The sequence below is a fragment of the Babylonia areolata genome, chromosome 6, assembly GCF_041734735.1.
Source record: "Babylonia areolata isolate BAREFJ2019XMU chromosome 6, ASM4173473v1, whole genome shotgun sequence".
NCBI lineage: Eukaryota > Metazoa > Mollusca > Gastropoda > Neogastropoda > Buccinidae > Babylonia > Babylonia areolata.
The window spans coordinates 26,424,779-26,447,278 of NC_134881.1; the positions used below are offsets into that span (position 1 = coordinate 26,424,779).

Here is a 22,500-nt window from a genome sequence, read left to right on the forward strand (position 1 = left end):
AAATGGAGACTGCATCTGCCTCAAAGGAACAAAAAGCAAGTTTGTCTCTTGACTTAGACTAAAATAATGGCAGAATGGCTTATCTGACAATGCTTTGTCTGCAAGGGTCTGGGTTCAAATCCCGGTCTCGCCCTTTCTCCCAAGTTCAGCTAAAACATCTAGTCATCTAGAGCATCTAGTCATTTCGATGAGACAATAAAACAAGGTCCCTTGTGCAGCATGCACTCGACATACTGAAAATGAACCCATGGCAATGTTAATGTTGTCCTCTGGCAAAATCATACAGAAAAAGTCCACTCTGGTTCACAAATATGCATGCACTAAAGACCTAAGTATGTTTGGTTGTGCTGCTGCCGAGTATCTGAATAGCAGATGTGTTGAACGCAGTGATGCCTCTTTGAGAAATGAAAGTGAAACTGTGAGTGATGTTTCAGAAAGCCCAAGACCCAGAGGGCAAAGCGTGCACTGGAGCACAGAGAAGCCAAGGTGCACGAGAATGACAAGATGTGTATGCTGATGAAGGGAGGCAACACTAGTCAGCTGGTGACACAGTGTCTCAAAGAACTGGTATGTAAGATTATAGATTGTGGTGTGTGTGTGTGTGTGTGAATACTAATAATTGTTTTATTTCTGATATGATTCATTTTTCGTTTCATGCATTGTATCATATGTTTTTTGTTACAGCAGATTTCTCTGTGAAACTAGGGCTTCTCCCTCTGGGGAGAACGTGTTGTTACAATGCAGCACCACCCTGATTTTTCTTTCTTTTTTCTGTCTGCAATGTATTTGTTTTCTTATCATTTAATATCAAAGAATTTTTGCATGGGACCTAGTTTTATCCTCTCATTCAAATGACTAGACCAGACCCCCACTCAAGGTCCAGTGGAGGGTAAGAAAATTCTTGCGAGTGTTGGATTTGATGTCATGCCATCAGATTCTCTCATTCCTAGACGTGTTGCCATTAAATTGCCACTCCACAAATTTTTATTCATAAATGTATGAAAGGAAGTATATATAACAATTATAGTTCATAATGACGATTTAACTGGGTGTTATAGCATGCACTGTGCCTGTGTATGTGTAGATGAGTGTATGCATTATTTATAGAAAAATGAAAGAGAAAAAAGAGCAAGTGTTTTAAACTATAGTATAAGGCAGGCTACATTTCCTCTGTGTATAGAGATTGGAAATATATTTGTTGCATAATTATTACAAATATTTTGTAGTTCTTACTCAGTCACTGGGTTTGTGAAATAGTTTGATGCATTTGAAATCAGTAAGTACTGCCATTTGTGATGGAAACTGAAACTCTTTGTGTGTGTTTGTTGCAGCATATGTTGAAGAAACCGCTTGCAACTCTGTTCAAGAAGTAAGTCTGTCAAGGACTTTAATCTTTCTTTTTGCAGTTGTTTGTTGTTTTGTGTGTGTGGGTTTGGTGTGTGTGTATTTTGTTGTTGTTGTTGTTGTTGTGTTTATTTGGTAGTTTTATTGTGTTTGTTTCTTAATCACACTTTGATAACTCTAGAAAACATTGCGCACTTGGTTGTTACAGAAATTATGAGAAGTGATCATAATCATAACGTAGTAATGTATGAACTCCCTTCATGGAAATTACATCTGGAAACTGATATATATATATATATATATATATATATATATATATATGTATAATGATACATCAGTGTAATTAAATCTTATAAATATTTTGTACAATGGTTTGTACAAGGACACCAAGACGGTAACTTGATGAAGCTGAACACTGTGATGAATAACAAACAGACAAGCATATATCTGATTCCATGATGTCTTTTCAGACCTGAGTGTTTCAGCTTTCTTGGCTGGAAATCAAGCAGATCAAATCAAAGGCCTTGATATGGCGTGTTATGGTTGGCAGGGTTATGACTCAGTATAACTTACATGCTTCACAGATTAATAGATTTAATCAACAGTGTAAAGAGACTGTAATAATACTTTATATGATAAGTAGGTTTTTATTAGTATTATCATTTATTGGCAGATGTGTTCTGGCGGGGAGGAGGAGGTGGGGTGGGGATGTGGGGGGGGGGGAGGGCAAGAAGCAAAGAAGTGAAATAATAATACCCACCAAAATTCAGTGTGACGAGAGTTCTCTTTTTCTCTTCACACAACAAAGACATTGTTGTCCTTGTCAGTAGCTAAAATCCTGCCAGGTTTTGCTTTCTGCTGAGTGCTTGATTGGCAGGTTAAAAATAAAATTAAACTGGATTTCCTAAATTCTGGATGAGAAAAACATATTTGTTTCTGTATTGTCTGCATTAAAATCTGAAATGATTTTGGCCAATGTGGTTATAAGTTAAAGCAAAACGTTTGTGTCATGCAACCAGTGTGGTAGTAGTGTGATGAAGCTATAAACACAATGATGAATGACATACAGACAAGCATATATCTGACTGCTGTGATGTCTCCTGAATCTGAGTGTTTTTTTGAGACATTTTTTAATGGCTTATCTATTTAGATTGCACTGAGTGAAATGAATCTCCTGCATTACAGAGCAACAAGAAATTTTTTTTATTAAGATATAAGAATGTACACTTTGAATGAAACGTTTTACTGGTGTTAAACTTATTACTGATAATGTGATATTAGTCACAGAAGTGTGGAAAAATGGGAGGCCATTAATTTTCAGGGCCAGAAAAAGTTGAGGAAAAAGACTGTTTTGCCCTTAGGGTCTGGAAAAGTCTTTAGAGTTTTGATAAGACGCTTGACCACTACCATTTAACAAAGAACTTAATGGATTGGAAAAAAATTAAACAAATAAAATGTGATGAAAATTGAACATTGATACCAGTATATCTGCCTATATCTTTCATCAGTGGTGTAGCAGACAGATGGGTTTTATGGAGAATGTTCAGTCGGGTCTGGAAACATTCTGGAAAAAGTGTGAAATTTTGTTTGGTCACATCTGTGGAAACCCTGTGTAGATGTTACTGTAGAGCCATCATGGATTCACTTTTTCAAGAGGAAAGAGAACACAACAGCTGTCTGTCTCACTGTCTGTTTTATAACTTGTTCTCAGAACTCCGCAACACATTTCACAAATTGAAATTCATGCTGACCACTTTACTTGTACAGATAGGGTGCTTACTGAGCAGGTAATGTTCAGATCAGATACTAAACTGTTTACTTTTTTTTACTTTTTTTTTTCTTAATGTTCAGTAGCATTTATGAGTGTCGCAGATCATGTATATGTGTAAGTTATAATGTCAAAAGCCATGCACTGTGATGAACGACACACAGACAAGCATATATCTGACTGTTTTGATGTAAAACAAGGTCTGAGTGTTTGGCTTTATGCTTTTCTGACCACTGTAGGTAGGTTATAACAAACAGGAGCATTCATTAGGATAGTTATTGTTAAATGAAGAACAGCTGATCCACATGTGTGCATGCACACACACACACACACACACACACACACACACACACACACACACTGCCTGTCTAATGTCTCTCTAAGCTCTTATTTCTTTCTCTCCCCCTCACTCTCTCTTTCTCTACAATGAGTCTACTGGCTCTAGTCTTATGTTCACATATGATCATGAATGCAAAAGAGAAAAACACAAGAACAGTTAGAAACACACACGCAGAGATAAATGGGAGCAATTGAGGGGGCTTCAGGTGGGTGTGTATGTGGTGAGAGAGAAATGATTGACTTGAAGGTTGCATGTAGCTGAGGCTGAAGAGATGTAAAAAATACACTTATTAAACGTTTTTTAGAATAATTCTATATTTGTACAAGAAGCTTACAAAAAAACATTCAAATTTTCTGTCAGGATAAGCCTTTTTCAAGGATCAGTGATGTGATGTTCCTTAACATGAACAACGAAAAGTAATTTTGCCTCAGGAATGTTGACATTGCCAATAAATTTAATCAGTTTTACGAAATGTCTGTGTTCTGTGTTTCATAGTATGATGAAGCTAAACACGATGATGAATGACATACAGACAAGCATATATCTGATTGCCATGATGTCTCCTGAATCTGAGTGTTTGGCTTTAAGAATTTTTTTTGCTAGATTCACATTTAAAAAAAAATCAGAATGCATTGACATGTTTTGAGTTTTTCCCACGTCAGATTTTTTGTATCCTTATCAGTGATACATAAAAAGAGTTGTAACAAAAAACAATCCCTGAGCACAGCTCATATGTTTAGTAAATATGTATTTAAAACAATAAATAATACAGATGTTATGTTATGTTGACAACGTGCAGCTGCTGTTGCGGGTGGAAGAGACCAAAAGTTAAGGGACACCTAGTAACAAAGAAACTGCAAATGTAATAAAAGAAATGTTTCCAGTTACTGATAAGCGACAACTGTTGATTGAAATGTATTGGCATTTACCTCATGGGAGTGGAGAACTATTTCAGAATGCTTTCCTGTAGTCTACTGTAACAATTCCAACCCACCTTCCCAGACTCTCCAGTCTCCAGCAGTTCCAGGTCAAGGAATGAAAAAAAAAAAAAAAGCAATATGGAACGGGTGATTGGGTAGACAAGAAGACGGAAGTCAGGGGTGGATGCTCACTCAGTCTGGCACAGTGACTGATTATTGTTGTCAGTACAGCACTCAGTAGATGGTCTCCTGTGTATGCCAAGTCAGAACAGTCACTTCTGAACACCTCTGAAGTGACTCAGCAGCACTGCAGTGCAGGGTCTCCTCTGGTGTGAGGCCTCCTGATGACCTAACATTGAGAGTTCCCTGTGTACTGCTGGCATTGTCTGTGACAGATAAACCTGGATGTGGGTGTGGGTGGACTTGGAATGAGCAGCGTAGGAGTAAAGCCACGGAAACAATACAGATGATGGGGATGCAATTTTAAAAGAAAGATAGATAGTAATTTATCTGAATGGAATCAAAACAACATTTGAATAAATGATTGACTCCTAAGGATGCTCAGCGTTCAGTAATGGTGTTTCATGGCAGGGTTGTGTTTTTGACAGCAATCTGTGTCCAGCATTCAGGAATGTGGTGAACCTAAGCACGATGATGAATGACACACAGACAAGCATATATCTGACTGCCGTGATGTCTCCTGAATCTGAGTGTTTGGTTTTACAATTGTATAGTGAAAAAAAAAAAGCTTTAGAATGTACTGATTATGTTGATGATATGGATACTTTTTTAGTGCCTGTCCTGAGTCGGAGATCAAGCACTAAGTGCTTTACAAATAAGGGGTCATTTGCGCAACAGGCTGCCTACCTCAGTACCTTAGTAGAGCCGACTGACGGTTGCCATTGGGCGCTCATCATTCATTTCCTGTGTCATTCAGTCAAGCTTCAGGCATGCGCATACACACTAAGACAGACATATAACATTTAAGGAAATTTTGTATGTTTTAAATCATTAAACAGCAATGATGGTTCTGTTAAAGAAGAAAGAAAAAAAAGAAATGTCAGGTAACCTGATAGCTGGTAAGATCAGAGAATCATTTCAGAATACATCCAGCTGTCTACAAAATAATTGCCTTCCACCGTCCCAGAATCCCCAGCAGGTCATGTCAAGAAATGAAAATAAAAGCTTTAAACTATGTGGAATTTGTGATTTGGTAAAATGCAGAAATGTAGCAAAAATTTGTTGAGTACATCGCAATCACAGAGAGGTTATTTGTTTGTTCAGCAGGTGAAATTGAAATAAGAGACTTTTAGTTTTAGAAATAAATGTTTTGTTGTTTTTATCATTGCCTGAGAAGTGAGATTACGATATTATGTAGGATCGAGAATATATTCTATAGCCACACACTGTGATGATTGACACACAGACAAGCATATATCTGATTGTCTTGATGAACCACAAGGTCTGAGTGTTTGGCTTTTTCTTCTCAATCTTAGTGCTGCTTGTTACTTACACTGCTGTTCACACTCACAGAGCCTTGAAATTTTGTCCGGACAGAGTTTATGAGGTAGAATCTTGCATTGTCACAAATGCGTATGTGGGCGCGCGCGCACACACACACACACACACACACACACACACTGTCTGCATGTCTAGAGCTCTATATCTGTGCACCTCTGTCACGCGCACTTGATCGCTCTTTTTCAACATCCAAATGTCATCCTCTTGTATATATAACGCAAACCCATGCTCACATTTATGAGCGCACATGCGCACTCATGAACATATATAGTATATACACACAAATGTACACAGATACAAGAACAGGCAGAGATCTGGAAAAGGAAGAGGGAGAAGACTGTCCAGTGCAAGGATGAATGCTTGTATTATTATACCTTTGATCTGCTGAATAGTCTGTGTTCCATTTCATTTCTGAACATTGTGTACTGTTTTTTTGTGTGTGTTTTTTTTATACTTTTTTTTCTGTACAACTTTAAACTTTTAATGCTTGGCTGGATGATTGGTTGATCGGCAGCTGATTCCCTTGCTTGTCTTGGCATTGTTTGGCTGGATGACTGGTTGATTGGCAGCTGATTCCCTTGCTTGTCTTGGCATTGTTTGGCTGGATGACTGGTTGATCGGCAGTTGATTCCCTTGCTTGTCTTGGCATTGTTTGGCTGGATGACTGGTTGATCGGCAGTTGATTCCCTTGCTTGTCTTGGCATTGGTTGCAATTTATGCAGATGGTATCTGCCCGGCAGTATGTGAGGAAAGAAGAGAGGGTTTAGGGGTCAGGTACTAGATGTGTGTGTATGTGGTCTCTCCCTCCACGTGAGGGGAAGAATCAGTATGCAATCAGCTTGTCATATTTTTCCTGCAAGAAAATTTACTCTGCCAGTACTTTGTTTTCATTATAACTGAATATTTCTGCCCAGCATTCATTTATGTGGTAAAGCTAAACACGATGATGAATGACATACAGACAAGCATATATCTGACTGCTATGATGTCTCCTGAATCTGAGTGTTTGGCTTTAAGAAAGATCCTTTGAAATAGATATATATGAATTAAAAAAATAAAATAAAATAAAAAAAAAGAAGAAAAAAAGAGAGCTTAGAAGTAAAACATGAGAAAAGAAATATTTTGAATTATGGGCCAGAACAGCAGCAAATGTTATGTAATGAAAATATTGAAATGCATACTTTGAATGAAAATAAACATTGTAGTGTGAACCAATATTGTGACATTGATAGTAGAGAGAACATTTTTCAAAATAGCAAGAGTATACTTTTTTTTTTTTCTTTTTTTTAACAGTTCCAATCCATCATCTGAGAAACCCCAACAGGTCAATTCAAAGGAGTGAAAAGTGAAAAGATGATATGAAAACAACAAAATTTGAACAAATGATTGACTTTCATTTAGTTTCAAGGGTTCTCATTATGAATCTCTCTTGTTTAGTACAATTTAATTCCAGAATGAGAATATCCCACTTAAGAAATTTACATCTGGAAAGATAAAGATAGATATAGCAGCTTTTGTCTCCTTCTTTTTCAAATCCACAACAGTGCATTTCTGAAATCAATTCATGCTTGCATGTCTGCTACTTATGTACTGTCAGTATTTGTTCCTGAAATTGAGTAGAACAGGCATGGTTTTTTGATATTGTGTAAAACAGGCATTTTAAAATTTTTTTATTGTGTCGTTGGTGGTTGTGTGTGTGTGTGTTTGTGTTTAATTTTTTTTTTTTTTTTACTGCATATCCATGGAGAGAAAAATCAGAACACAACCCCTTTTTAATGAAAAGTTGTTCTTTTACATGATTAACTAATGTGTGATTGATTTTGCTGTTGGTTCAGGAAGAACATCACTCGGCCTTTTGAGGATGAGTCTTCTTTGGTAAGTTCAGCTATGTATGTTTGTGTGTGTAGGGCAACAGCTACAATGAAAAGTATTGGCCTGTGTAAAATATTCTTTGGCCTGCACTGAATGCATGGGTGGAAGGGTGGAACTGATTCAGTATGAGTACTGAATTCAATGCAGGAAAGGATTGTTGTTAGATGGGGGGTTTTGTTGTTTTTCTCTCTCTCTCAGGTAACATAAAGTTTTGCACATCTTCCTCTACACTTCATAAAACCATACAGTCTCTAAATAATTTATATGCTCTCAAATAATGTATTCGATTTATTTAATTTCACGAATCTCGTGCAGAGACAGATCAAAGTGCTTTCACATGCATGCATAACTCTGAACCAAGGGGATGGAAGAAAAGAATTAAAGTAAATGCATATAAACAGAAGGCCAGAGAAAATATGGATGGAAAGAAAGAGGGGCAATTTTGGTAATAAGGTGGACGGACTTGGAAAGAGATGTGTGCAGTAATTCGACAAAGAGCGAGAGTATTAAAAATATTTTTGTGTGATCGGAGACATAATGGTAATCATATACACTTAGTAGTAAGCATTGTTACATGCATTTAAAGAGAAAAAAAAGGAGATATGATAATATCATGCATTACTATTGTATCATATGTTGATTATCACATCTTTGTTAGATCAGTATTTATTGGATAAGTTAGTGCATGCGTGCTCATGAGCACAGTTACACCCGTAACATTAAGATGTACAGTACATTACAATTTATAAGAGTGTATGGTCACATTTTTGTTACATGAATGTATATATGAGCATGTGTCTGCACATAACTGCAGTACACCTGTTTAAGAGGTATTACATACAACTATTTATGAGCGATTAATCAAATCTTTGTTAGAAATGTGTTTCTGTGTGCATGTGTGCATGCAAGCAATCGCTAGTATGTAAAACACATATCTGCATCAGTATGCAGTGGGGGTGGGGGGAGCGGGGAGTGTTTTAGGGGCTTGTTAGATGAGTAACTGATGCTATAGACTGGTGACATTTTTCAGGAATTCTTTTCCAACCGGGCAGATGCTTCGCTGTTTGCCTTTGGATGTCACTCCAAAAAACGGCCCAACAATTTGATCCTAGGTATGTGACACAGTGTATGTTACTTTTTAATGATAAGAAGAATGATAAGTTTGTTTATATAACACCAAATCAAATGATTTTGCTTTAAGCGCTTTACAGTTACAATATTTCTAATTGAAACAAAAAAACAAACAAACAAAAAAGAAGAAAAAAAAACCCTATGGGTTGCAGCTCCCATGTTTATTCATACACATGTATCAGGCTTTACTTTGCGTGAAAGTTTTTATCCTGACATTTATGCAGCCATATTCCATTTTTATGTCTATTTATTCTGGGTATGTTGTTGTTTCCATAATCCACCAAACGCTGACATGGATTACGGGATCCTTACCGTTTCATTTTGATCTTCTACATGTGTGTACATGTGAAGGGGGTGCAGCCACTAGAAGGTCTGCACATCTTTTAAACTTTACCTGGGAGATTGGAAAGATCTCTTCACCCTTTACCCACCAGGCACTGAAGTTGGGGATTTGAACCCAGGATTGAAATTTCAACTCTTTTTATCTACTCAGCTGTTGTGTATTAGTTACGTGATTTGTGGTGTGTGAGTGGTTTAATTGAATTATGCTGTTGTGTGTTAGTTACGTGACTTGTGTGTGATTGGTTTAATATGGGTCATGGAAGCACAGTGATGACTTGAACTTGACAAGCATATATCTGAAGTTGCTGTGATTCTGACAACGCGAGTGTCTGAGTGAGTCCATGACACATCACTGACTGTACTGATAGTGATTCCATCATGACTGTGGAGACTTGAACATCGGTTCAGCAGTCACAAAGGAGTGGATGAGTAAGGTCATTCTTACAGTGTACCATATTTGTCAGAAGTGGTTTTTAAGTGTTGCATGTCATTCTGAATTTATTGTTTGGGTGGGAAAAGTATTTCATTTAAAGCTTAGTACTTCTGCTAAAAAAAAAAAAAAAGTTTTAGGACTTGCGCACACACACACACACACACACACACACACACACAGAGTCCTCAACAGATTTTAGCAATAGGATGTTGTCTCTTAATGATGCCACAGCTGAATTTAGCTGTGCTTTTGAACCTTTTTTATTTATTTATTTCTTTTTTTAATCAAATTAACTAAAGTAATAAATGTTGATCATATAATATAGAAAGTGATTAAAAAAAATATATATATAAAGACTAGAGAGCAAAGCTGTTCGTGTAACTGTAAGTGAAGCATTTTTTAGTAAGTGAATGCATGGATCACAACTGGTCTCGTGTATTGGCTTTTAGGCAATTACAAATTCTAGAAATAAAAAGTCCTTTTATATTACTTCATTTTTCTTTTCTTTTACTTTATTATTTTTTAGCCTTTTGATTCCCGTGGTGTTTGTTTCTGCACATGACTTGTGTTCTGTGTGCAGGCCGTCTCTTTGATGGACACATTCTGGACATGGTGGAATTTGGTGTGGAAAAGTTTGTGGCCATGGCAGACACTCCTGTGAGTTGGGAATAATCAGAATGAGAATAATATTGGATCATTTTAGGTTATTTATCTCAGATGGGGAAATTAAGTGTGATGTCTCTGGAACTTATTACTGATTATAAGTGGAACAGGAAAGAATAAAAGGATAGAATACAACATACAGACAAATATATAAGTCAAAGCAAGCCTTCTAAAAAAAACAAACCAGTTTTCCTTTATTGTTTAAACACATATCCATGCACCCACTTACACACACACACACACACACACACACACACACACATACCCAGACATAGCAGTTTTATGTATACCATCCATCATGTCTCTGTGTTTGTGTGACTAGGGTTTTAATGATTTAGTGATTATTAAGTTACTGAACACATGGCATTTCGTAAGCTGTCAAAGCCTGGCCAGTGCGTTAGGTGTATGTGAGGCCTTCTCTTCTCTTTTTTTAAATTTTATTTTATTTTATTTTATTTTTCTATAACTGCTTGATATAGTGTATAGTATATTGACCATTCACCAGACCATTGGCTCTGATGTTCTATGAAATTATGCATGTGTGACAGCCAGCTTTGACGGAAGACAAAGTCAGATGTATATTTGGGGTTGGTACAGAGATGTAGAAGTATGGGAAAGTCTTGGAAAACTGAGAGAACTATTTCCAGGGCTATAAAAATATTGGGGGAAAATGTTTCGCCCTTTAGTGTCTGGAGAAATCTTGGAATTTTCATGAAACACTTGACCAGTACCATTCAACAAAAAGCTTGATATATAACAACACTCCCCCCCCCCCCCCCCCCCCCACCCCCCCAAAGAGTAAGATAGTGACAAAACATCATCTATACCATGATATTCGCTGACAGAAGTGTAGCAGAATAATTTTGGTTTCAGTTTGTTTCTTGTGTTTGGTGTTCAGTATTTTGCGTTCTGGTTTGGAAATGGAAAAAGTGGGGAATTTTGCTTGGTTAGCTGTGTGGAAACCCTGCATGATTGACAGCCAGTTTTGACGGTGGTGAAAGTCAGACATATATTGAACAAAGACTTACCTGTTTCAGGTTGACGTGTACGCTTAAATTAAAAAAGTAATTGTTTCCACTTGCAGTGGAATCACTTCTGTGATTTTTTTTATGTGATTTTATTCATTTGGTTATCATCATTATCAGTGCCATTATCAGCATCATTACTGTGATAATCTGCAGGGACCAAAGTGTGCAGCAGGAATAAAACCAGCTCTGATTTTCAACGGTGAACGATTCAGTGATGATCCTCAACATGTACGGATAAAGAACCTGCTGATTGGTAAGTTCAGTGCTGACACAGTGGCTGAGGGCTGTGTCTGTTTGTCTGTGTCTTTGTCTGTGTCTGTGTTTCTCTGTGTGTGTGTGTGTGTGTGTGTGACTGTGTATGTTTCTCTGTGTGTGTGTATATATATATATATATATTTGTCAGGGATGCACAAGATGCTTATGTTATTTTAATTGCAATGTTCTTTACGTTTGTTTTCTTCTTCTTATATATTCTACTTGTGTTATTTTAATTGCAATGATTTTGTGTGTGTTTTCTTCTTTTTGTATGTTTTAAAATGTAGGGCTCATATTGATGTATATAAAGCGAGAGAATAAAAATGAAACAAGTTTTGTATAAAAAGAAAATTGTCATAAGTTTCATAGACTGTATTGCAAAAGAAAACAGACGTAAAGAAAACTTTTCAGGGTAAAGTCAGTTGAGAAAGGTGGAAAGAAATAGCCATGTGAATTCTTCAGCTTAGCTTTTAATTTATGATGTAAATTTGCGATAGCCTGTTATGGAAAGTGGACACATGAATGTGGATTGATGCTGCTTGACACAGAATGGAGGAACATTTATTGACTGGCTGATTTGTATTTCCCATGGAGCCTTTTGGTGTTACGGATTTAACTGTTGCCGAATTGTATTTGGATTTTATGCATCTTGGTAGTCAAGAGTGGACTCTTCAGTCTTTCATTTGTACAACTATGTGTGTTCATTGTGGGTGTCAGGACTTCACGTTTTTTTTAATGGATGAATTGATGTAAATTTATTTATTAGTAGTATTTGTATTTTGTTGTATAACTTTTTGTGTCACAATAGATTTATCTGATACATCGGAAATCTCCCCAGGGAGAGCGTGTCACCACAGTGTATCACCACCTTTTTTTCTTTCTCTCTCATTTTTCTGCTGGCAAGTATTATGCTATCAGTCTGTGTGGACAGATAGCACATTGTACTGTGTTGTGTTATGTGTGTGTTACAGACTTTTCCAGTGGACATATTACACATTTTGCTGTGTTGTGTACATATTTTACAGATTTTTTCCGTGGCCCGGTTGTGGACAATATCAGGCTGGCTGGTTTGGAGCACGTCATTAGCTTCACTGCCGTGGATGGGAAGATTTTCATCAGAAATTACAGGTAAGTGCATCATTCATAATCAGAGCTTCCTCAAGAGTCAGGAGTGGGCTTCATGGAGAAAGACGTCCAGTCATTGCAATACCCACTCATACCCCTGACATAGTGGTCGCCCTTAACTTTCCTGGGCTGCAACTTGCATGTTCACACGTATTAATGAGTGGGCTTTTACATGTATGACCACTTTCACCCTGCCATGCAGGCAGCCATACTCTGTTTTGGGGGGTAAGGTCATGTTTCTGTTACTCACTGAACGCTGACATATGATTATGGGATCTTTAGTGATGGCATTCGATCTTCTGCACACAAAGGGGGTTTAGGGGCTACGTGGGTCTGCAACACCTTTCGATGTGAGTGAATGGAAAAATCACCACCCTTAACCCACCAAGTGCCTGGACTGGGGATTTGAATCCACGGCCCTCAGATTGGAAGTCCCAGTTTTTGACCGCTCAAATATTGCACCCACTGTCAAGATGGTTGATGTTGTTCTTTTGTCTTTCATCTCTTTTTTCCGGAGAGATGCATGTGTGACAAAAGGTTTGGTGTGAAAGCATTTTGATTTGTTTCCGCACAAGATTTAGTGCTGTATGAATAAAATTTAGAAAATGAATAAGATTGACAAAAGCTAACAGTTGGGGCAACGACAGTGTGAGAGCTGTATGGTCAAATGTTCTCCACTGCGATGCGGAGTCATTTACAGCTTAGTCTTTTGTAAAGTACTATGACTCTCAACTAGGGAGCACGATTCCACTGCCTCTTGGGCTAGTTGGCCTTTGGGGACCATCCCTAAGCTGACTGTCGAAAAACCCTCTTGGCTGAGAGAGTGGCGATGAGACTTGGGCAAGAAGACACTCTCTATTGTAATCAAATTCTAGTCCAGATAGTCGGGACAGCTGTTGCCTCTTCTGCTGTTTAGTTGGTTACATTTGGATATGACTATTAATCAAACATATCATTATCAGTAGTAAGTATTGTTTTTTAAAACTTATATTTGATTATTTTTTTATATATTACATTTGTGGGCTGTGACTACCATGTTCATCCGTATACATGAGTGGCTTTTATGTGTACGACTGGTTTTAACCCCAAGCGCCACCCCCCAACCCCGCCCCCCATGAAGGCATACATACTCCATTTTCAGGGGGGTGCATGCCGTTAATGCTATTTCTTCCTTAAACCACCAAACACTGATATGGATTACATGATCATTGACGTGTGTTTTTGATCTTCTGCATGCATATGCACATGAAAGAGGTTCAGGCACTAGCAGGTTTGCACATCTGTTTATCTGGGAGATTGGAAAAGTCTCCACCCTTTAACCATTGCCTTGTCAGGATTGAAACCCAGGAACCTCAGATTGAAAGTGCAACCTTTAACTCTCTCCATACGAACGGCGAAAGAGACGACGTTAACAGCGTTTCACCCCAATTACCATCATCAAAATATTGCAAGCGGAAGGCTCTTATACTGAAGAGGTGAATGTTGACAAAGAATACCACAATTCTTATGACGGAAGCTAAAGGTTGGGTCATTCAGACACCCACTGGACATCCGAGGGGTCTGTGTAGAGGAGAAGAGAGGACTGGCCGTACTGAGTGAGTTAACCACTGGGTTGTTGCGACTGTCACTGTTATCAGTGTTGTTGTTGGTGGTGGTGTGACAGAGTGACGATGAAGAAGAAGGAAGTGGACCTGACCAGCATGGGCCCCTCAATGGACCTGGTTGTCCGCAGAACCAAGCTGGCCTCTGACGACCACTTCAAACAGGCCACCAAAAAGCCCAAAACTGCCAAGGTTTGTCACTGTCCACATCTCTTTCTTTCTTCCACAATTTTGTGTGTGTGTGTGTGTGTGTGTGTGTGTGTGTCCTTGTGTACTTTGTGTTGAACTGACGTGTTTTGAAGCACTTTGAGAGATGTTTTTCTTTGTTTTAAATTTTGTTTACAGTGAGAATGTGTGTGTGTGTGAGAGAGAGACTGTGTGTATAAATTACTGTAAAGTTCAGTCTATTGAGCGCACTGGTATATAAACCGCACCCACTAAATTTAGGAAAAAATTGAACTTTATACATACATAAGCTTATAAGCCGCACTTATTTCTGGTACCGGAATACATACTGATACTACAGAAAAGCTGTCGATACTGTAGGTTATGAAATAAACACCAGCAGGAAACAACACAAAGAAAAGCAAGCGAAAATACTGCTAGTGCCACAAAAAAAAAATAAATAAACACAACGAAAATAAGATCCATAATTTAGGGAAAGTCACATTTATTCAACGTCATCCTGCTCACTGAATCCACTAAAATCTTCGTCTTCAGTGTCTGAGTTGAAGAGAACCCACACCGCCATCTTGTCACTGACTTAGCCTCGCTTTCACTTCATGAACATGAAGGTGGAGGTCGCTGCTGGTTCGTCGCTTGCACTGTCGTCTGCTAGGTTGATCGCCTTCAGTTTGAAGGCTGCGTCATAGGCATAATGTCGCGTTTTCGGCATGATGAGGGTGTACGCTTGAGCAGAGTAGAACTGAATGCTGAACTGAAGGCTTTAATGTGTGCGAATTTGATTTTTAAAATGTGAACAGTTAGCACACTATCCTATTTTTTTTTTCTGACGGGCATTTTATTTTAAGTGAGCCTAAAGAAAATTTTCTGTTTTTGGTTGAAGCAGATAAAGTATTTTGAAGGGTGTGCCAGTTGCTCATTAGTTTTTTTCGGTTTTATCTGTTGATGAGCATTTGTCTTTTTAAATGTTATTATTATCTTACAGAATATTTTCCTTTTTATAATGATTGAAACGTACACATACGCGCGCGTGCGCGTGCGTGCACACACACAAAACGATGCATGCGCACGCACGGGCACACACGCAACACACACACAGTTGTTACACTCTGAATGTAATAGTATCTTACCCACATGTTTTTCTTTTTACCTAATTGATGTGTACATGGTGACAAGTGAAGGGTGTGTCAGTTTTTGTTTTGTTTTTTTTGTTTTTCTGACGGGCATTTTATTTTAAGTGAACCTAAAGAAAATTTTCTCTTTTTGGTTGAAGCAGATAATAAAATATTTTGAATTGAATTGAATTGAAGCTCATCCAAAAATTCATGGACAGAAATCATGATTTTGGTGAGTTGAAGGGCAGCTAAGAATAGACGAGAACGTGACACTCCCGGGATCGTTAAAATCTGCAGATAAGCCGCATCATTGTATAAGCCGCAGAGGTTGAAGCTGGGGTAAAAAGTTGCGACTTATAGACCGAACTTTATGGTAACTTATTGAATCCTGCGCCTAAGCATTGCTCAGGCATTGAAATGCATTCCATCAGAACGGTTTCCACATTCCTACACATGCATAAACTAGTTGCAAGCAGAGAGAACTAACTTGTCCAAACGTGTCAGTTTAGAGGAAAAAGTGGTCAATTTCAGTTGCGTTTTTTCTGCATCAGTATGGCAGGGAAACCTGCCAAGGCTTTTAAACTCCCTGGGATTGAAAATGTTCAGCTTCAGTGCCAGATCTTGTTTTATTATTTTTCTTTTATATTATGTTTCTGTCTTGGCAACATAGGTTGAAAATTTTCCTTTCTTTCCACCTCATTTTCAAAATTTTCCCTGATTTCACCATCATTCTCTCCCAAATAAATCATGGTAATACAAATAGTAATAGTAATTTTGAAATAGTAGGGAAAATAATGCAGTGATTTCGTAAGGCTGAATTATCTGTTTCATTGAGTCTGCATAGTGCTTTCAGGCTTCTGTTTGGGCAGAAAAATGATTTCAGGCTTGAGTAGGTCTCTGTGCACGAACCCCTGAATATAAATCTGTGTGGGTATGTATGCGCATGACTGAAACGTATGATGATCACCTGGGCTAATAGAAGCTGTCAGTCAGCTCTGCCCAGGCTTGCAGCCTGTTGTGCAAATACTGAATAGCACTGTGTAAAGCACTGAGTATAAATAGGCACTACATAAGCTCCAAAAGAGACGCTGGCTGTGGAAGAATTGGTAAGGCAATGGACTTGTGATCCACCGTTTGTAAGAGACCAGGGTTCGAGGCCCCATTTCAGCATGGTGTTGTGTCCTTGGGAGGGACCCTTTACTCTGATTTTCCTCACTCTGCCTAGGCGTGAATGGGAACCTGACTTCGGTTGTGGGAAGGTTAAAATGGTGGGAGAGAATTTGGCCCAGCCTTCTTGTGCCGAGCCCCAGACAGAGTGAAAATGAATTCATTTCCCTGATGGCCATAAAATGCTGTGGTAATTTTAACATAATTATAATAAACTACAATAATACATTTTTTGATGGCCATAAAATGCCATGGTAATTTTAACCTGATGATAATAAGCTACAATAATAAATTTTTTGATGGCCATAGAATGCGTGGTAATTTTAACCAAATGATGATAAGCTACAATCATAAATTTTTTGATGGCCATAGAATGCCGTGTTAATTTTAACCAAATGATAATAAGGTACAATAATAGATTTTTGATGGCCTCAAAAAGGCTATGGTAACTTGAACCTAATAGTAATACGCTACAAAAATAACATTTTTAACAATAAAAATATATGCATGCCATGTGACTGTTGTTGCAGCCAAAGAAGCAGAAGAATGTGGAGATGGACGTGTTTGGCACCAAGCTTGGTCGAGTCCACATGACCCCACAGAACCTGCAGGAGCTGCCTGACCGCCGCATGAAGCGCATCAAACACAAAGCCACACCACAGGCCAATGATGACCCCCCGGCTAAAAAACAACGGACAGAGTCCGAAGAGGACTAATGTTATGTTGGGGCATGGGGAGGGGGGGAGTGTGTGCATGTGTGTGAGAGTCCTTGTATGAGAAAGAGAGAGTGTGTGTGTGTCTGGAAGGGATGGAGGGGTGGTGTGTGGGGGATGGGGGGGTCTGTGTGTGTGGGTGTGAAAGTGAGTGAATGCAATGCATTTGTATGTATGTACATGGCGTGATTTATATATGCATGAATGATTTGATGTGGGTTCATTTAAGAAATGCAGCGTGGTGCATTTGTGTGTTCAGGAGAATCATGTGAGCATCGAAAGTATGTGTTCAGTGTTCCAGAAGATAAGAAGTTATACACACATCTCACTGGTGTGAAGTTTGAAAAAATAATGATAAAAGAGATTTCCGAGAACAATTGTGTGCATCTGCTGCAGTGAACTTGAGATTCAAGAAAAAAACATGTTGGCAGTGAGTATGCTTGTGTGTATGTGTGAGTGTGAATTCTCAGACATCATAACTTTCCATGTGTTCAAGATTGAATAAAAAGAATATATGAAATTGCAAAAGGGATTTGTTTGTTTTGGGGAGGAAGGAGAGACTTGTCAGCATAAAAATCTGCTTCATAACTGTCGTAACGTGGGTAGAGACAGTGAAGATGATGAACACTTTGTGTTGGTGATTGTGTTGTGCTGACTCAGGCATGGCGCCCTGCTCGTTTTCTGTCATTCAGATAGTTCCTTTTGTTTAGGTCTTTCTGTTTTAGAAGTGTACAGGTCTGAATGATTATAGGCTGTTGTGCTGTACTGAAATGTCAGTGATGTTGGACTTTAGATTTAAAAAACAATTTTAATCTCAGTCTGTTCAGTTTAGGTGCTATTAATATGTTCCATCCCTTTTTGTACAGTTTGTATTTGATTTTTAGAAATAGATTTATAGTGCCAGAAGCTGGAAGGATGGGGCATTTTTGAACTTTTAGAACATTTATCTTGCACATGGATTGGTGGACTGCGTATGATGTCTGATGATGGATGTGTCTACGAGTGATGTCAGAACATGATTTGTTCAGTCTTGTAAATGTTCTTAATATTTATACATGTCCAACAAGTACACAAAGTAAAAGAAATGGAAAGAAGAAAATGAGTTTGTTGTATGAGGATGGTTCTGTTTTGCTATTCCATCTTTCTGACACTTTTGAGTGTAAATACCTTCACGTCGCTCCTTATCAACCACCCTTACACAGCTGAGAAGTTGAAACGTATTTTCAGTCTTCTTCTTCTTCTTCTTCTGCGTTCATGGGCTGCAACTCCCACGTTCACTCGTATGCACATGAGTGGGCTTTTACGTGTATGACCGTTTTTACCCCGCCATGTAGGCAGCCATACTCCGTTTTCGGGGGTGTGCATGCTGGGTATGTTCTTGTTTCCATAACCCACCGAACGCTGACATGGATTACAGGATCTTTAACGTGCGTATTTGATCTTCTGCTTGCATATACACATGAAGGGGGTTCAGGCACTAGCAGGTCTGCACATATGTTGACCTGGGAGATTGTAAAAATCTCCATCCTTTACCCACCAGGCACCGTCACCGTGATTCGAACCCGGAACCCTCAGATTGACAGTCCAACGCTTTAACCACTCGGCTATTGCGCCCGTTCAGTCTGAAAGTGAAAGTCTTGGGTTGAAATCCTGGTCACAGTGCAGATCTGCTAATGTCTGAGCCCCATTCATGTGTGATACGCATGCAGAACATTTAATGTGCTCACTAAAAATCCTGTAATGCATTCCGCATTGCGTTCTGTGAAAACAAGAATATACCCAGCATGCACACTCCCGTGTATTATCCCGATATTATGCGGATGGAACGCGCAGAACACACAAACATTCACACACTCATACACACACACATGCACAGAGTAATGCTCGAAGATGCATGGACTTACAGATGTTTAGTCATACATTTATTGAAATTCAAAAATAACGAGCAAGACAAACCATAATAAAATGGTTTGTTTCAACTGATGACGAAGATTATGATATTGGCAATAATGATGACGTATATCTATGTGACGAACGTGATGGCCAACTGATGATGGCAATGTGCGTAATGACTATGAAGCATGGAAGATCACAGTATGCTTATCAGTATAGGTTTAGAAAATGAATATTGCAACATGCAATATGTATGAACAAAAAAGTTAATTGGTTGGTAAGAATCATGATGAACTAGCACTTAAATGAGAACATTTGCACACTGTACATTGCATCAATAACATTCACACGCAGTGTAAGTTACATCAGTACTATGGAACAGTCCAAAAAATGAGTACAGTTGTTGAGCTGAAAACATATGACCAAAAAGTATAAACAAAAGACTTCAATATAATAATACTGGCAACTGCCATAATTTGATTGTTCTGAAAGACGATGGCAACCAACTCTGTGTCTGTGACCGTGAAGATAGATACACAAATTAGCTAATCAAGGCGGCTACAAAATTATGTCCATCACCTTTGATGATGCTGCTGTAATTCCTCATTTCAATATCAGCCCACACCAAACTGTATAAGTCGTATTTCGCATTCAGCTTCAGTCAGCAACAATACTAAAAGTGAATACCCACTTGGAGTGTTCTCTATATTGCACTCTGTTGTCGCTTTTGTTCAAAGAAAATAAAGCGATAAATGTTAGACAACACACAACCATTCAATATGATTTCCGCAGGGGCATGTAAAATCTGAAAATGCACAGTCAGTAAACTTCTCTCTCTCTCTCTCTCTCTCTCTCTCTGTGATAATCACGCCTGTTCAGTCATTGTAGTATCTGGTGGGCGGTCTAGGATGTTCTGGAGTGTCAGTGTGAAATCACACTTGTGCAGACTGTGAGATGATTTATAAGAGGGGATGGGGGACTGGGGGTTGGGGGGGATTTGAGAGGATCATGTTTTCTTCCACTGCATCCGCACTCCGCCTTTACTTTTGCCTTTCTTCACCTTGATCTCCATGCCTGCCCGGACCACCGCCTCAAAGACAGCGTCAGTGCCTTCCCCAGTCAGCGCTGAAGTCTCGAAGTAAGCCACCGCCCCCGCCCTGGTGCCCACAGCCTGCCCTTCGCCAAAGCTGACCATGGCTTTGGACGTCCTCTTCTTCGTGCGTTTGGTATTTTCGTTGAGGTCCGCCTGGTCAGCGATGCCGTGCAGCTCTGCGGCCTGACGCAGGTCCTTCTTGTTGCCCACCAGCAGGATGGGGATGTTGCCGCAGAAGTAGCGGACCTCGGGCAGCCAGTTGAGGAGGACGTTCTCCAGACTGTCGGGGTTGTCCAGGGAAAAGCAGAGGAGCGCCACGTCTGTTTCATCATAGGACAGAGGGCGGAGACGGTCGTAGGTTTCCTGCCCGGCCGTGTCGTACATCACCAACTGGACCTGTCGGACAATTGAAGGAGCAAATTTAACAGACACCGTTAATCGTCGGTATATTAACCTAGTTGTTTTTCCTTCGGTGCACCACGTTTCACCTCACAGACTGTCAAGTATGCCACGTTCGTTTCGCCTGCACTTTGTTCTCCAAACTTCAGTACTCTAAACATCCAAATGCATTTTGGTTCAATTTATTAATATCACCAATGTGCGTGTGGTTCTGCCTTCCTTTAATAGTTTCAAAGATATGGTTTTTAGCTTTGTAGCCTACATCTCTAAAAAGATATAGTTTTTAGCTTTGTAGCCTACATCTCTACTTCTTTTTGTTCCTTTGAATTAAAAACAAACAAACAAAAAAGAGTGAAAAAAAGCTGGACATTCAGGCAAGCTACGACCAGCAGGCCTCCACAGGCCTCAAACGTCTGATTCCAGTTCAAGTCCACACTCACATGACAGCTGCCGGGGCCATGAATGCAAACCTGATAATTCTCTCCAGCAATGAAGCAAAAGTAAAATCTCCTATATTCCCCGTGTCGGAATTTCCGATTTGAAATATAAGCACAGTGCTTCCCTTTCCTGTTGTAAACATTCATGCTGTGAACAATCTCTATAAAAAAAGATTAGAATGCAACTCCCCACCTCATTCACAGTCACACGGGTGTTAAAATGAATAGACAGATAGACCTTTTTCTTAAATCATCAATAAATAGATAACCTTCTTCTTCTTTTGGCAACAATCACACACTTGATAGAGTTAAGCCACCCAGTGCAGATGCTATAACCTCGATCTCCAACTCGATTCCTTTTTATTGTGTGTGTTTTGCTCGCTGAAAGTCGCAATAACCATAATATGATAACAGGAAGGTGGCAGAAAGGTTAAGACGCTCATCTGCCAGTGCAGACAGTCCGTGAGAGTGTGGGTTCGAATCCCGCTCTCGCCCTTTTTCCCAAGTTTGACAGGAAAATCAAACTGAGTGTCTAGTTTTCGAATGAGACGATAAACCGACGTCCCGTGTGCAGCGGCACGCACTGGCGCACAGTAAAAGAACCCATGGCAACGAGAGTGTTGTTCTGTGGCAAAATTATGTTACAAAAATCCGGCCACCTGATATCGACACAAATATATAAGCATGCACTCAAGGCCTGACAAGCGCGTATAGTTAGGTTATGCTGCTGTCAGGCATCTGGCTAGAAGATGTGGTGTAGCGTATATGGATTTGTCCGAGCGCAGTGACCGGCGCCTCCTTGAGAAACTGAAACAGCCAACACATGCACTGCAGAAAGGCCATTCACCTCTTTCTCTTTGTAGTGCACGGTTTTGGCTTCCACGTCAAACACCGTGGGTACGTAGCTCGTGAAGAACTCGTCATGGGCGAAGCGGTAGAGGAGACAGCTCTTGCCACAGTCCCCGTCCCCCACGATCACCATCTTCAGCCTTTTAGGGCCAGCATCCTCTGGGGAGAAACAAAAAAAGATGTTGTTACTTTTATAATCTGCCGTGTCTTCTTTTTAATTTTATAGCATAGAATGACAGGTCTGCCGGACCAACCAGTGCCTACGTCAGTGCATGCGTCAGTCTAATACACACTGACACACACACGCA

General features: G+C 39.3%; 2 protein-coding genes across 4 annotated transcripts in view; one reads left to right on the forward strand and one right to left on the reverse strand.

Moving 5' to 3' along the window:
* The window catches only part of LOC143282890 (ribosome production factor 2 homolog), a 20,195-nt gene extending 1,586 nt beyond the window's left edge, over positions 1–18,609 (forward strand). For 2 of the 3 annotated variants that reach the window (XM_076588767.1, XM_076588768.1), the window contains exons 2-10: positions 435–567; positions 1,332–1,369; positions 7,729–7,768; positions 8,796–8,877; positions 10,252–10,328; positions 11,516–11,615; positions 12,643–12,745; positions 14,406–14,535; positions 17,339–18,609. In XM_076588767.1, coding sequence (XP_076444882.1) covers positions 435–567; positions 1,332–1,369; positions 7,729–7,768; positions 8,796–8,877; positions 10,252–10,328; positions 11,516–11,615; positions 12,643–12,745; positions 14,406–14,535; positions 17,339–17,524 — 889 coding nt within the window. In that variant the 3' untranslated portion in view covers positions 17,525–18,609. The remainder of the gene's footprint in view (positions 1–434; positions 568–1,331; positions 1,370–7,728; positions 7,769–8,795; positions 8,878–10,251; positions 10,329–11,515; positions 11,616–12,642; positions 12,746–14,405; positions 14,536–17,338) is intronic. The other variant, XM_076588766.1, reaches the window with a different exon arrangement.
* A 1,811-nt stretch (positions 18,610–20,420) lies between these two features.
* LOC143283184 (ras-like GTP-binding protein RHO) overlaps positions 20,421–22,500 on the reverse strand; it is a 2,450-nt gene continuing 370 nt past the window's right edge. The window contains exons 2-3 of the mRNA XM_076589361.1: positions 22,191–22,351; positions 20,421–20,903 (exon numbers count right to left, since the gene is read on the reverse strand). Coding sequence (XP_076445476.1) covers positions 20,421–20,903; positions 22,191–22,351 — 644 coding nt within the window. The remainder of the gene's footprint in view (positions 20,904–22,190; positions 22,352–22,500) is intronic.